Here is a 14,127-nt window from a genome sequence, read left to right as displayed (position 1 = left end):
TATTAATAGGCTAGGTATATAGGTATTACAAGTAAGTTAACAACGTAATAATAACTGGTAGAGTGGTTGCCTAACAGATTAACTCTAATTATATTCTAAGAATTACTACAAGGAAGGAACTATCTAGGTAGGGATTAACAGTCCTTAAATACACAACCGTACTCCTATAAAATCCTTCTTATACGTAATATATGTCTTATACATAAGGTACGTGAGTTCCCTTCGTTCCTCTCGTTTCTCTTATAGCACCTTATGTGACCTTAGTTACCATTCCTCGTTATATAGTTCCACGGGTTCTATCCTGGACCGTGCTTATATTAACCAACTAGCTTCTTCCAACTCCTCTCTAAGTAGTTGTAACATTATACTTAAAGCGTCCGTAACAGAAGGCAGTTAAAATAATTAAACTGCTAACGTATAGAGCTAAAAGGCCGGCCGTAGTATTTGCTACTATTATATTAAAATATTACTCTATCCGGTTAATGCCTCTAAAGAAGAAACATATACTAAGGATAAGGAGTAAGTTCGAAAGTATACTACTAATTAAGGAAGTTTTAACAATGGTAATCTAGCCCTTAATTAGGGCTAAAATAGAAATAATTAATTTAATAGTGTTTCTACGCCAAATATTAGATAATATTAGGATAAATAAAAAGCGGGAAAATAAACCTAAAAGTTACGTTTAAAAGACCACCTAATATATTACCGGCGCGGAGCGTAATCTCTTTAGTAGCGTAACTAATTATTATAGTAAGCGGGATAATAGTAATAAAGTTAATAATAAATATGGCGATGCCGTTAATATAAAGATAATTAACTATAAAGCCGACGGGAACGGCAAGAAGAAGTATATTTTATCTATAAGTTAAATAAGATAGCACGAACCTAATCCTTAGTAAGTATCTTACGCTTTAAAACCACTTTCTACCTTTTCTTAATTATTAGCTTAAGATATAAGGGGTTTTATAGGCCTATACTAGCCTCTTTATTAGGTTATTTATCGTTGGGCCTTATCTAGGCTGCTTAATAGGCTTTTAAGAATATTATTAGATATAAATATACCATTATAAGCACGGTTTTTAATTATTCCTAAAAAGAGCATAATAGAGAAGGGCGATTTTATAGTCTAGAGGGTACCTATATATAGCAAAGACTAAGAAGTCCAATAGTACTTAGGCTAACACCAACGCCTTAAATCTATAATAGTATGTTTAGCTTTTTTTTTCAGTTGATTTTATAAGTAAGAATCTAAAGTAAATTCTAAAATAGTTGTTATGGAGGAGAGGAGGGTTAACGTTAATAACTAAATAGAATGGCTAGTAAAAAAAGGAAAAGATGGAGTAATAGATAAATAATAAGTAAAAAGTAAACCGATTACTTATGGAAATAAGGACGTAGTAGAACGTATAAATAAGGGTATAAGTCTATATACCTCTAAGTACCGGCTACTCAGCGTCTTAAATATAAGTCCTCCCTTAACGCAAGGCAGATTAATAAAAGTTATTATACCACCTATATAAGGCGGAGCGCTTATAAAGGGCTTAGCTAGAATGCTAATCAAACTACCCTCTAACGCACTAATAGCTCCTTTGCCATAGATAGGGAGTAAATATATAAGATTAACTAGCTAAGATAAGTCTACTACTTAAGCAGTATCCTACTCTATAAAGGGTGGGCGTTAAAAGTAGATCATATAATACTATTTCTGCTAGGTAAGGCGTTATTAGGGGGTTATTATTGGCTTCTAGTTCTAGTTTATAACTTTATACAAACGCCTCTAAATACTGTACTGTTAGGGCTGTCTAAAAGCTAAGTTACCTGTTTACCTTATCTTAACCTTAGGCTAGGGTCGTCAGCTATTAAGGTAATAAAAAGTTACGTTAAGGTGTATAATAGGGCTTAAGTAAAGCTACACAACTAGGTAGGCATTGCTATGCGAAGCAACACTTAACCGGCTGCCTTAATATCGCCGTCTTAAAATAATTAGAAGAAAGGGGTTAATGCTAGCCCTTATTATTCAATATAACCCTCCTATAGAGGTATAGTAAAGTAGGGTATAGACGGGGAAAGATCATGCTCCTATTATAGCTGTATTATAGTGCATTTATAATACTGTGCTAGTATCCTTAAGTTAGTAAATCGGCTCGACTTTTAAGGTATAGTTAAAGCGGAGCCCACTATTAGCTCTCCTATTAGCTAAGCGGCAGAGAGGAGTAGGATATAAAAGGCCTCTATATCCTTTAACCAGACCTATATTAAGCACAGTATCCTTTAAGGAAATCTCTCCTTACTTTCTCGTAAAGATACTTAAACTATTAGCTACCTTATCTCTTTAATAATAAGCGACTTAGACAACTTAGACGCTATAATAGTGGATACCATATTATATTAGATTAAGGTGCGCTCTAAACATTAAATCCTTTATAGGATACCGCTAATAGAGCTAGGATATACCGCTTACTTTTAATCCTAAGGGCTCTAATAAGGCCGTTAATATAGTAGGGTAGGTATACAATAGTTACTTCCCTATAGTTTTGTCCATTCACTAGCTTACTAACATAAGTAGGATATCTAGTTAGCACCAAAACGCAAGAGTGATTTAGAGAACGATAAAGCCAATACAGAAGAAACTATAAGGAAATATATATCCCGCACTAATAAGATAAAGAAGTCGTCTTAATATAATCCGCTTAGTAACTTTTTCTAATAAAGCTTATTAACCCCCAGCTTACTCTATTAGGGGCGATAAAGAGACTAGGTAGCTTAGTTAACTAACTTAACTATAAGCTTAGCCAACTTAATAAAAAAATTAACAGTCTTAAAAAAAACAACTGCTATATTATAAGTTATTTAGGGAAGGTTAATAATTAGACTAATAGTCTAAGAAGTAACTAGAAAGAAATAAGAGATACTATTAGGCGGTTTTAAAATAAAATCTATACTCTTAAGAAAGGCAGTAATAAAACTTTAGATTATAGAGATAAACGGGTTATAAAGGCTAGAAACAAGATTGCGGCATTTAAGAGGAAAAGGGCACGCTTAGCCTAAGAATAAAGAAGTCTACAGAATTAAGGAGGAAATTTATTAGCTTAAATAGTACGCTCTTTAGTTATTATATTATTTGCTTTTAAAGGAAATTTATATTAGATTTAAGCTAGTACTAGCCCTACCCTTTATAGCGAGTATTTGCCGCATTTATATAATTAATTAGCAATAAGTTAGTAGATCTAACTAAGCTTGGCGTCTAAAGCGAGTAGAACCACCTAGTAATACCTCTACCAATCTCTCTACCGGCTACGGTCCTTATCGCCCCTTCTTTACGACCTCTTTTTCACCGTATTCGCCGCCTACTTAGCCTTATACAACTGCTCTACCAAGGCCAATCGTAGGACAACACTTGGAAGCGTGTTTATATATCAGTAAACAAATACCAAGCGTAGTAGAATACGTTAGAGAAGGACACACACCTTAGAGCCTAGGTTGTGGATAAGCTTTAATACAATTACGATTTAGTTATACCCAAAAATTTCCGCTTTTTAGCCTTAGCGTTACGAGAACGTAAGGAGTGGTATTTATACTCCTACTACCCTCTAAGATTTAGCATATTTCATCCACATATCCTCTTATAAAGAAAATGGCTTTAGAGCCCTCCTAAGACACTAATATTACTAGTATCCTTTAGGAACCTAGCGACCAAAATATAGTACCGCCCTTATTTAAAGTGGTAAAGCAATATAAACCGCGAGGTAAATGGATATTATATTAGCTTGCTTCGTTTACTAGTTTTATATACCATTAATATAATAAACAGAAGACGGCGAAGCTCGTGGCTATACGCTATAATTAATAAAACAACCTTTGCTGTAATACTTGTTACGGTTAGCTTCTCTTAAAAAAGCAATAAGGTCTATAATGCCCCAGAGCTAACAAGATATATTAAAATATAACCAGCTTAAAAGGGAATTGCTATCAATTTAACCTAACCCCAAGGGGTATATTATAGGGGATCTTTACATCTAGTGCAAATAAACAGAGATAAACGCTCGTTACCTATATAAAATAGACACTGGCGAGGGTTATATTCTAAAGGGAATAAATAAGGCGTTACTAAGGAGATAGTAATAATAATACGTTTTCCTTGCAATATATACTAGGAAAGAGGGAGTCTATATATACTAGATCCAGTTCTAAGAACTAAAACAAATTTTCAGGAAATAGGTCAATTAACCGCTATAAAAAGAGGTTAACTGTATCCGTATTTAATATGTTAGATTTAACTCGTTTTAGAACTAGTAATCGTTTATTAGCGTTCTTGGGCGTCCCTTTAGCCTTACTATATAAGAGCTTCGCTATATTAGAGCCTTACGCATTACGGAACAGACTAAAACGGATAAGTTTAATTAGTCATAGACCGGAAACGTCGCATTTTAGGTTATTGTGGCTTAGCATTTAACTAAGCCCTACGAAGCCTTAGTCTGAGCCATATTAGGTCGGCTTGACTTTTCTATACCCAATCTTTAATTCTCGCGTTCGCTTGTACCTTACTTACTTCCTTACACTTTTCTCCCTAGTCATTTTCTTATTGCAAGACGCGCCCGATATATTCTCGACCTTATACTTATTTAATTCTCTACTATTATACTGTCCGTTATATGCTAGCCTCTTTAATCTCCCCTTCTTACCTACCTATCTGCCTGCTACGCCGGCCACCCTAATATAGCTTTTATCACGTTTACCTGTAATAGCAAATCTCTCTAAATTAGAGATAATTAAAGCGAAACCTATTAGTAAAGGACTAGATAACTTTCGCAATTTATTTAACTTAACTTATTAGAATCTAGGCATCTCTAGCTCTTTAAACTTATTGCACTAAATAGGCGATAAAGGTAATTATTAATTAGTTTACTATAGGTCCCGTCTAATATATATAGGGCTTAAGAATCTCGTTATTAACCTTGTTTTGGCATTATAAAACCTTCTCACTGCTTAACTACTCCCGTCTAGCGCTGGCCGCGGCACTCTTCGTAGTGACCTTCTCTAACTCCTCCCTTTGGTTGATTCCGATAACTTTAATATTAAACGGTTTACCCCTCTCCTGAAAACAGTTCTCAATTATAAATTAGATAAGGACGTTTAGAGCAATACTATCGCCACTATAATAGAGTCCATACCTCCTTTCTAACCGCTACTATTCCACGTTTAAACCCTATATCTACGTAATACAAACAGCTTCGCCAACTCGTCCGAACGTAGGGAATACGTAGATTATATTCTAAAGAAGGAGCTAGGCCCTCTTTATATAGGGATTCCTAGCTTATATAAAGCATTCTTTAAGGAAGTAAAGGTCTTAAAGAGGCAAGCGCCGCCGTTTTTAAGAAATATAAGGAAGGGGGAAATTTACTATACGCTAAGGGCGGCTAGCATAACTAGCCTAAAAGCATAGAGTAAAATAATGTCCTAGAGTAGTTTAATAACCTAATTAAATTATTTTTAGGCTTTATAGAGAAACACGGGTCCGCCCTAAAGATATAACAAACACTTATTGCACACACTAAGCAGCCCTTATAAGGGTCTATAGCGAAGCGAAAGCTAGATATAGGCTTTATAGATAATCTAATAGCTATTAAAAGCTCTTAATACTATTAGTTATATATACTTGTACTAAAAGAGCTAAAGAGTAATTTAAACACCAATATACCCTTACAGGTATGGTTTGATTTAGGGAAATATATAAGAGAAGTCTTCGCTACTTAGAACACTTGTCGCTTTATCCTAAGCTTTACCCTCTATAGATCTATTATATAGCTATAGGAGTATAACTAGGTAGGAGGTATTATATCATCACCATTTAATATTAATAAAGACGGACTATAGTTTACTTTAGCAATATTAGGATTTCTCTAGATGAATAAGGAGCAGCTTAGGTTTAACCCTACCATTTTAACATTAGACGGCAAGCAATATATTAAGGTCGTGCACAACAACCAGACTAAGCGTCTTATCCTTAACGAACTTATAAAGCGGGCACCCTATATTGCTAGTTAGGCGACAACTTGCTAAAAAGTATACTATAAGGGCAATACCAAGACACCTTTTATTATTAAAAACTCGTAGTAGTACCTAGAGCGTAAGGAAGAAGGCAAACTGCTATATAAAGCAATAGAGAAAGAAGTGGTTAATATAGCTAGGTACTATTACTATAAAACTATTCGCGTCAGTAGATAAGATAATAACATCTACGATATTTACAAGGGGCTAGATATTATAAGTGCCATAAACTATAAGCTAGAAAGCTTAATAATACCTCTAAGATTAGGTAGAGTGCAAATTAGTATAAGAAAAGGCCGAAGTTCTAACAAAAAGAGATCTTCTAGCTATACTAAGCTACCGCCTAGTAAGCGCACGTGTTTAGGCTCTTTAAAGCACCCTATTAAGCAGAATTAAGTGTATCGGCGCGTTATTACTTATGATTATAGCAAGCCTCTTTATAAGGCAAAGTCCTGGGTTTTATTGCTTACTATATTAGAGGGTGGTATTATAGAGTATAAGTCTTTATATATAAAAGCCGGCATCCTCTAATATAACGCTTTAATGGGCAACGTCTTAATAAAGAGGATAATCCTTTTTAGCTATTATTCTTAATTAATCTAAATCTCGCGATTAAAGAGTAGTACGAAGGAGCTTTAGGAGTATAAGGCAAGACCAGTATAAGAGCGTTTATAGCTATAGGAGTGCTCTTAGGCAAAAAATTGTCAGATAATCTGTATTCTCGGAGGCGTAGGACGTGCACGAGTCACGTGCACGGGTCACGTGCATTGTAAATATCTTCGTCTAAGCCCAGGGGCCCTAGGTCAAGCAACCATCAAGACACGATCAAGATTATCAATTAATTAACCCATTTCATCAATGAACAGCTCAATACGAGTTACGTGACAAAAATACTTAGCCTAGTATAATTTCAAATTGTTCTTTTAGGTGCTATTCTAGATTTGCGTACACTATAACAGGCTAAGTAAAGGTGTTAGTTTAACTAAGTTTAAGTACTAGAACTATAAAAATACTGCAAAGTTAGCCAACCTTAAAAAGGGAAGAGTGACTAATAAAGGGGATTTTCTTAAGACTGCAGAAGACAACTTTTTGCCGTACTACCAGCCACTAATCCCTTAGGTTAATAGATTACGGAAAGTAGTATTTTTAGGCGATAAAAGGCGAAAGGGAATGGATAAAAACTTTCCTTCCTAGATAAAGGAGGTGCTTTAGGAAGTAAGGAAGGATCTAAAGGTATTAGCAAAGTAGATAGCTTTATAGTAAGTCTTATATTTTAATATCTAATCGAATTAGGTTATACCGCGTAGTTTCTCTAGCAACTTACCCTGTTAATTAACTCATTATTATATAACCCTTAATCCTATTTCTACTTAAACTTTTATTAATATCCCCTTAAGCGCATTAAAGGCTTTCTATTAGCTAGCTAGTAAGGGGAAATAGGGTAGGACTGGCATATTATAATGCCCTATAACTATACTATCTTTCATTCCTTTAATAAACTTAGAGAGTACCTATTTAATAGGTCCGTAGGCATTATTATAATATAACTAGCAGTCCTAGTTACCGATTAGATTAAAAATTCTAGCAGTTAAGCTTTTCTTAATACTAGGTAGGCCCTATTAATAGTTAAATATATTTATTCTAATATATCTACCTTAGGTTAGCCTACGCGCCATTTACATCTCTTCCTATTAAAATCTACTATAGGATATTCTCCTTCCTTAGTAACTATGCGGATATTTTCTGCCTCTTATTGGTAGATCTTTATTTCTAGCGTATTAGTTGGCAAGAACTTAAACAAAAAATCCTATTTGGCCTTTATCTACTAGCAGACAAAGCCTTAATCTATATTAGCTCTTATACCTTCGCTAAGCCTTTAGATAACCCTATAGGTCTCCTTACTACTAACGAAATAGAAGAACTCTAGGCCGGTCTAAACTTGGACGATAATTATAAGGATGGCGGTATATGGGTATTATACGCGTCTAATAGACCTATAACTCTCTACAAACTTACACAAGTACGCTATAACGACATTGCTAAAGCACTAGGGCCTACGTTATTCTACCTAAATATTTACTTCTATTTTAGGATATCCGGTTAAGAGGATATAATACGTCTATCTAGGATAGTAAAAAAAATTTTAAAAGCTTTCCTAGAACTAGAACGCTCGCAAGTACTTATATTAGCCTCTCTAAATTTAAAATAGTTTTTCCTACCTAGTAAAGAGTAGGTATTAAGGGATCTTATAATAAGGGAGTTTATTAAAGCTAATACTATAGCTCTTAAACCAGATCTTATAATAGGCCCGCTAATTAAGGGGTTAGGGTTTAGCAAAGTTGTTCTATTAAGAATTTATTAGAGTAGTAACCTAGATAGGAGCGTACCGCGTAAACTACCGCTTTATAGGGGTGCGTAGGCGGAACATTAACTAGATATTATAACTATTAAAAAATTACAAATGGAGAAGGGAAAAGAGAGGGCTAATAAATAAAAGGATATTAGCGAGAAGGTTATAGAAAAGGTAGAAACTATTTAGGAATCTAAGTTTAGGGAGAAATAGGTTAGCAAAATGCTTAATAGCTAAAGGTACTAGCGGAGAAAATAAAATAATATTTTATTATCCTCTACTCTTCTATTGCATAAGTAAAGATTTAGGCGGCTAAGGCTAGGTAGCAGCCTTAGTTAAAACGCATATAAAATAGTATAGGGCGAGTCGCCGGGGCTAAATAAACCCGGGAAAGTGGATAACCCAATCTTCCGCCAGATCATTAGGTCCCTACACCCCACTATCTTATATAGGCTTTATATTTCTATAAAACACGTAATCTACTCCCTAGCCTATTAGAAGCAGCCTTATGCCGCCTAAATAAAGGGCGTAGGAGAATTAATCCCCTACTTTAACTAATCCCCTACTTAAATAAGTCCCCTACTTAAATAAATCCCCTATAGGAGCTAATGCCTACGTATTTCGCCACCCTATAGGAACTAGTCCCCTATTTTAATAAATCCCCTATAGGATCTAATCCCCTACTTTAACAAATCCTCTACGCTAACAAATCCCCTACGCTAATAAATCCCCTACTTTAATAAATCCCCTACTCTAATAAATCCCTTACTCTAACAAATCCCCTATAGGTGCCAATACCTATATATTCCGCCGCCCTATAGGAACTAATCCCCTACGGCTTACATTCCTATACGGCTTTTACTCCCCTATAGAAGCTATTAGCTATATTTACTACTCCCCTACGGGAATCAATCCTCTATAGCTCCCGTTCTTATATCCTAAACTAAAATTATTATCTAGTATATAGTAACTATATCTTCTACTGCCCTATAAGAACTATACCTTATAGCTCTCACTCCCGTATAGCTTTTACTTCCCTATAGAAACTTATAGCAATTTCTTCTACTCCCCTACGGAAACTAATCTCCTATAGCTTTTAGTTCTCTATAAGAACTAATACCTATATCCTTTATTGCCTTATAGCTCTCGGTTCCCTATAGGAACTAACGCCTACCTCTTCTACTTCCCTATGGGAGCTAATACCCTATAACCCCTGTTCTCCAACTCCTAAATCCATAAGCAATTTGCCTATACTATAGCCTACTATATAGGCCTTATTGTTATAGGAGTAAGTAAGTATATAGGCTTATACCCTATATAGGAATAAAAGCCATTTACATACTAGTTACCCACAATCGCGGTTTTAAGAGGATAGTAGGCACTTTAGGCTATCTAGTTATATTTATTAGAGTATAGGCCCGCAATTAGGAATTCAATTTATAACTACCTAATTATATTTATATCCAAAATCGCAGCCGCCTAGAAGTCTTAAAAAGTAGAAAATACTTAGTAGTAAACGCTTAGGTTATTAGCTTAACCTAAACTACTAAGGTTATAGTTAAACTTATTGTCACGAAGTGAGTATAAGCGGCGATAATATGTAGCAAAGTAGATACTATTAAGCTATATACATGAACTGTATGATAAGGTTAAGACGTTGCGTAAGGAGAGAAGGCAGGGAAACGGGAAGAAAGGGTATATATCGTTAGCTTAGTTGCTTAGTCAATACATATACAGAGTAGAATAGGATTTAGGTGGTGGTCCTGGCAGAACTTAGTAGGATTTAGTGGAATTTAGCGGAATATAGCAGAATATGGCAGATTGCCGTTAGATTGCCGTAAATTGCCGTCTCGTGGTTAGTCTCTAGTTGCTAAGTTAGTGGAAACAGGTGGACGTGTATAAGGTGTTACGGGGGTGTCCCGTAATAGTACCCCCCCTTTAAACTTGAGCTTCTGCGAGATAGGGCTATGGTAGTTCTAGATAGAGTTTGTGAAAGTCTTTTACGGCTTATATAAGTCCTATAGAGTTAACAGGTTCCTATAAGGGTTCAGTAAAGCCTCTCCATTTTATAAGATACATATATTAACGTTTCCGTTTATTATACTTAATGTCATTAATTCTTTTAATAAAGTACTCGTTCTTACTATCTACTTTAACTAGTGGGGGAGGGTCTTATATCTATTTAGGCAGGGCGTCTAATGCGGGAGTAGTGGGGTAGAGGACTGACGTGTAGAATACGGGGTGGATTTTAACCGTATTAGGGAGCTTTAGTTAGTAGGCGTAGGAGGAGATAACCTTCTTAACCTTATAAGGGCCAGCGTTCTTCTAATTAAGCTTCTTAACAGGTTGTTTTATATTTAGATTTCTTATATCTAGCTAGACAAAGTTACTAATTTAGTAGGCCGGTGCTAGGGTTCGTTTCTTATTCGCTACGGCTTTATAGACAGATTAAGCCTATATTATTTCATTAGTAAGGAACTGTTATAGTTCCTCTATCTTCTCTACGAATTTATTTGCTTTTGTAACTTATAAGGCGTAACAAGCAGGGTAAGGAATATTACTAAAGGGTTCAAAACCCATTTATAGATGCTAGCTGTAGTTGGCTAGAAACGGGGAGACCTTTATAGTTTCCGAAACGGAATTATTTATAGTAAACTTGGCGAATGCAAGCTAGTTAATCTAGTTATCTTATAAGTATAACGTGTATATCCGAATGTACTGTTCTATTATAGCGTTTATACATTCCGTTTAACTATCCGTTTCTAAATGGTATACTATAGATAATAGTGCTTTAATACGGAGTTGGGTAGTTAGTTTTTTCCAAAATGCAGAGATAAACTGGCTGCCTTTATTGGAGATAATCGTTTTAGGGAGTCCGTGGAGTTTCTATACATAGTCTAGGAATAGTTAGGCGATAGTAGGTGTTAATATATTAGGGTAGGCGATTAAGTGTCTTATCTTAGATAGTTGGTTTACGACTATTATAATATTCGTGCAGCCCTTACTTATAGGGAGGTTAATAATAAAGTCGATTGAGACGTCCTTCTATCTTCGGTCTAGAATAGGTAGTAGCTTTAGAAGGCCGTTATATATCTCATGCGAAGCTTTAGCTCGTCAACAGACGTAACAGCTAGAGACGTACCTTCGTGTTATATTATACATGTTCGGCTAGTAGTACTCCCGTTAGAGTAGCTCTAGGGTTTTTCCTTGGCCTAGGTGGCCGGCTACTGGTAGGTTATATACGTGTTTAAGGAGCTTAAGCTTAAGTTTATTATAATTAGGGATAATTAGATGGTTCTAGTAATATAAGCGGTTTCCGCGAGCTTTATATTTACTTAGAGAGATCTTCTTAAAGCGTCTAACGCTATCTTAAATTAGCTTAAGCGTCTCTTAAATGAACTCGTTATTTGGGTATTTATTAGTTATAATCTATTTAATCGATTAATTAGTTATTTTAAGGACTTATACCGTGAGATCTTTAGTAGGAGGGTTAAATAGTTTGGGGCGAAGTAGGGTCTGATTTTAGTAAGAATGTGCCTCTTTTAGTGCTGGCGTGTCTTGCGAGCGTTAGGTTAGGGTATTAGGCTTCTAGCCTTAAACGCCTGGGCAGTACGTAATTAAGAATTAGAAACAAGATAGGTATTCTAACTAGCGGGCCTAACGGTGGCTTAGCTGTCTCGTGGTTGTAAAGTACTATAGGTTCTTATAATCGCTAAAGACCTTAATTAGGAATCTAGCGCCTTCTAGTTTGGGTCGCTATTGCTTAAAGTATCTAATAATAGCTAGCAGTTCCTTATTATAGATCTCGTAGTTATATTCGGCTGGGCTTAGTTATTTTAAGTAGTATGCCACGGGGTGTAATACTCCCTCTTTATTATATTAAGATAGGATGCCTTTAGTAATATAGTTGGATAAGTCAGCTTCTATAACACTTATTTAGTTTAGGTTAAAGTGTTAGAGTATAGGCGCGGTAGTAAATATAACCTTTAGATAAGTAAAGGCCTTCTTATATTCCTTATTAAAGATAAAGGCTTTATCTTTTTGGGTTAGAGCTATAAGGGGTAAAACTAGGGCGGAGAAGTTGTTAATAAACTGTTGGTAGAAATTGGCAAATCCTATAAAGGCTCTTACGTCCTTAACGTTCTTGGGTTCTTACTAGTTTATAATTGCTTTAATTTTCTTTGGGTCTATTTATATGCCGTTTATAGAAATAAGAAGCCTAAGGTATAGGACTTCCGTCTTATAAAACTCGTATTTATCTATATCTAATTATAGACTAGCTCCGTGCAGGGCTTATAGAATAAGGTTAACGTATTTCCAATATTTAGTTAGGTTATTACTATATATTAAGATATCGTTAATATAAGCAGTATAAAAGATGTCCAGGTAGGGGCGTAGGGTATTATTTACGTAATGTTAAAACGAGCTCGGAGCATTTGTAAGGCTAAATGGCGTTACTAAGTATTTAAATAATCCATACTAAGTACAAAATGCGGTAAGCCATTTATCTCCCTTTGCTATACGGAGGCGGTTAAATATAGAGATGATATTAAGCTTTGTATAGTAGCGAGCCTTACTTAGTCGGTTTAGCGTCTCTTGTATTAACGGGATCGGATATTAGTTCTTAATAGTAACGGCGTTAAGGGCTTAATAATCTACGTAGAAGCGCAGACTGCCGCTAGGTTTCTTAACGAAGATTACTAGTACGGCTATAGGTAAAGAGCTTACTCTAATAAATCCTTTACTTAGGTTCTTGTCTAGATACTTTTATAGTACTTAGAGTTCGTTTTAGGACATTCCATATAGGGGTCTAAATCCAGGCTGCTTTCCTTCTTTAAGTATAATCTTATGGTCGTATAGTTAGTATTTTAGTAGCTTATTGGCTTCCTTTTATAAGAATGCGTCTAAGCGGTGATAGTACTCTGCTAGTACCTTTGTGATAGGGTTGGTGTGCTTTTTTAGTGCTAAGGCTTTTTTAATATTAGCTATCGTGATAGCGAAAATTGTATATTTAGGCTTCTTAGCAAGCTGAGCTAGTGGAGTAGCTTTAATTATACGGATATTTAGGGTGTTAAGCTCTCTTAGATTGTCTATAGTCTCTTATATAGTTTCTTGTTTAGGTTTAGGTTTAGTGTTAGGTATAAAGTTAGTATTAGATTTAGGTTCGGGTTCTTTAAGTATTCTTTTTATTATAGGGTACTAGTTTTTTTGGTACTCCTATATACTAAGCTTAAGCTTCTGCTTAGTTTAGGGTGGTGTAGTAGTTAGGGTTGGTTTGTAGGGTTCGGTGGGATTTCTAGATCTTTAGTGGATATTAGTGGAAATCTTATATTAGTGGAATTTGGTGGAATTCTTGGGTTGGTAGAATTTAGTGGATTCCTTAGGCGTGGGGTGGATATTAGTGGAAATCTTAGGCTAGTGGATCTTAGTGGATTTCCTAGGTTTTAGTTTAGGGTTAGGGTAGCGAGTTATAAGGCACTTTTGCTTGCAATGGGAGGCGGTAAATAGAAGCTTAAGGTTATTCTAGTTAATAGTTACCTTATATAGCTTTATTTAAGGTTGTTTAAGGATTACTAGGTAACCTAAGGTGGTAACGAAAAGCTTAATTAGTTCTTTATGGTTTAGGTATTAGAGTCTTAGGGCTGCTATATAGGTGATACGGCCTAAGACGGTGCGTTTGCCGTTAAATCTAAATATATTAATATGCCGGTTAAGGGGGATTAGGGTAA

The 14,127-nt window shown here is 35.3% G+C and overlaps 1 protein-coding gene across 1 annotated transcript; it reads left to right on the top strand.

The window, feature by feature from the left end:
- Positions 1-5,218: 5,218 nt before the first annotated feature.
- On the top strand, positions 5,219-5,443 carry K441DRAFT_565765 (uncharacterized protein; the record flags this gene model as incomplete). The annotated part of the gene is made up of 1 exon (XM_067643717.1): positions 5,219-5,443. A coding segment is annotated over one exon (225 nt), but the record flags the coding sequence as incomplete, so codon positions are not given.
- Between the last annotated feature and the right edge of the window lie 8,684 nt (positions 5,444-14,127).

Source organism: Cenococcum geophilum (assembly GCF_001692895.1).
Source record: "Cenococcum geophilum 1.58 unplaced genomic scaffold K441scaffold_27, whole genome shotgun sequence".
Lineage (NCBI taxonomy): Eukaryota > Fungi > Ascomycota > Dothideomycetes > Gloniales > Gloniaceae > Cenococcum > Cenococcum geophilum.
The sequence above is the reverse complement of the archived record's forward strand: the minus strand, read 5'-3'. Positions and strand labels throughout refer to the sequence as shown.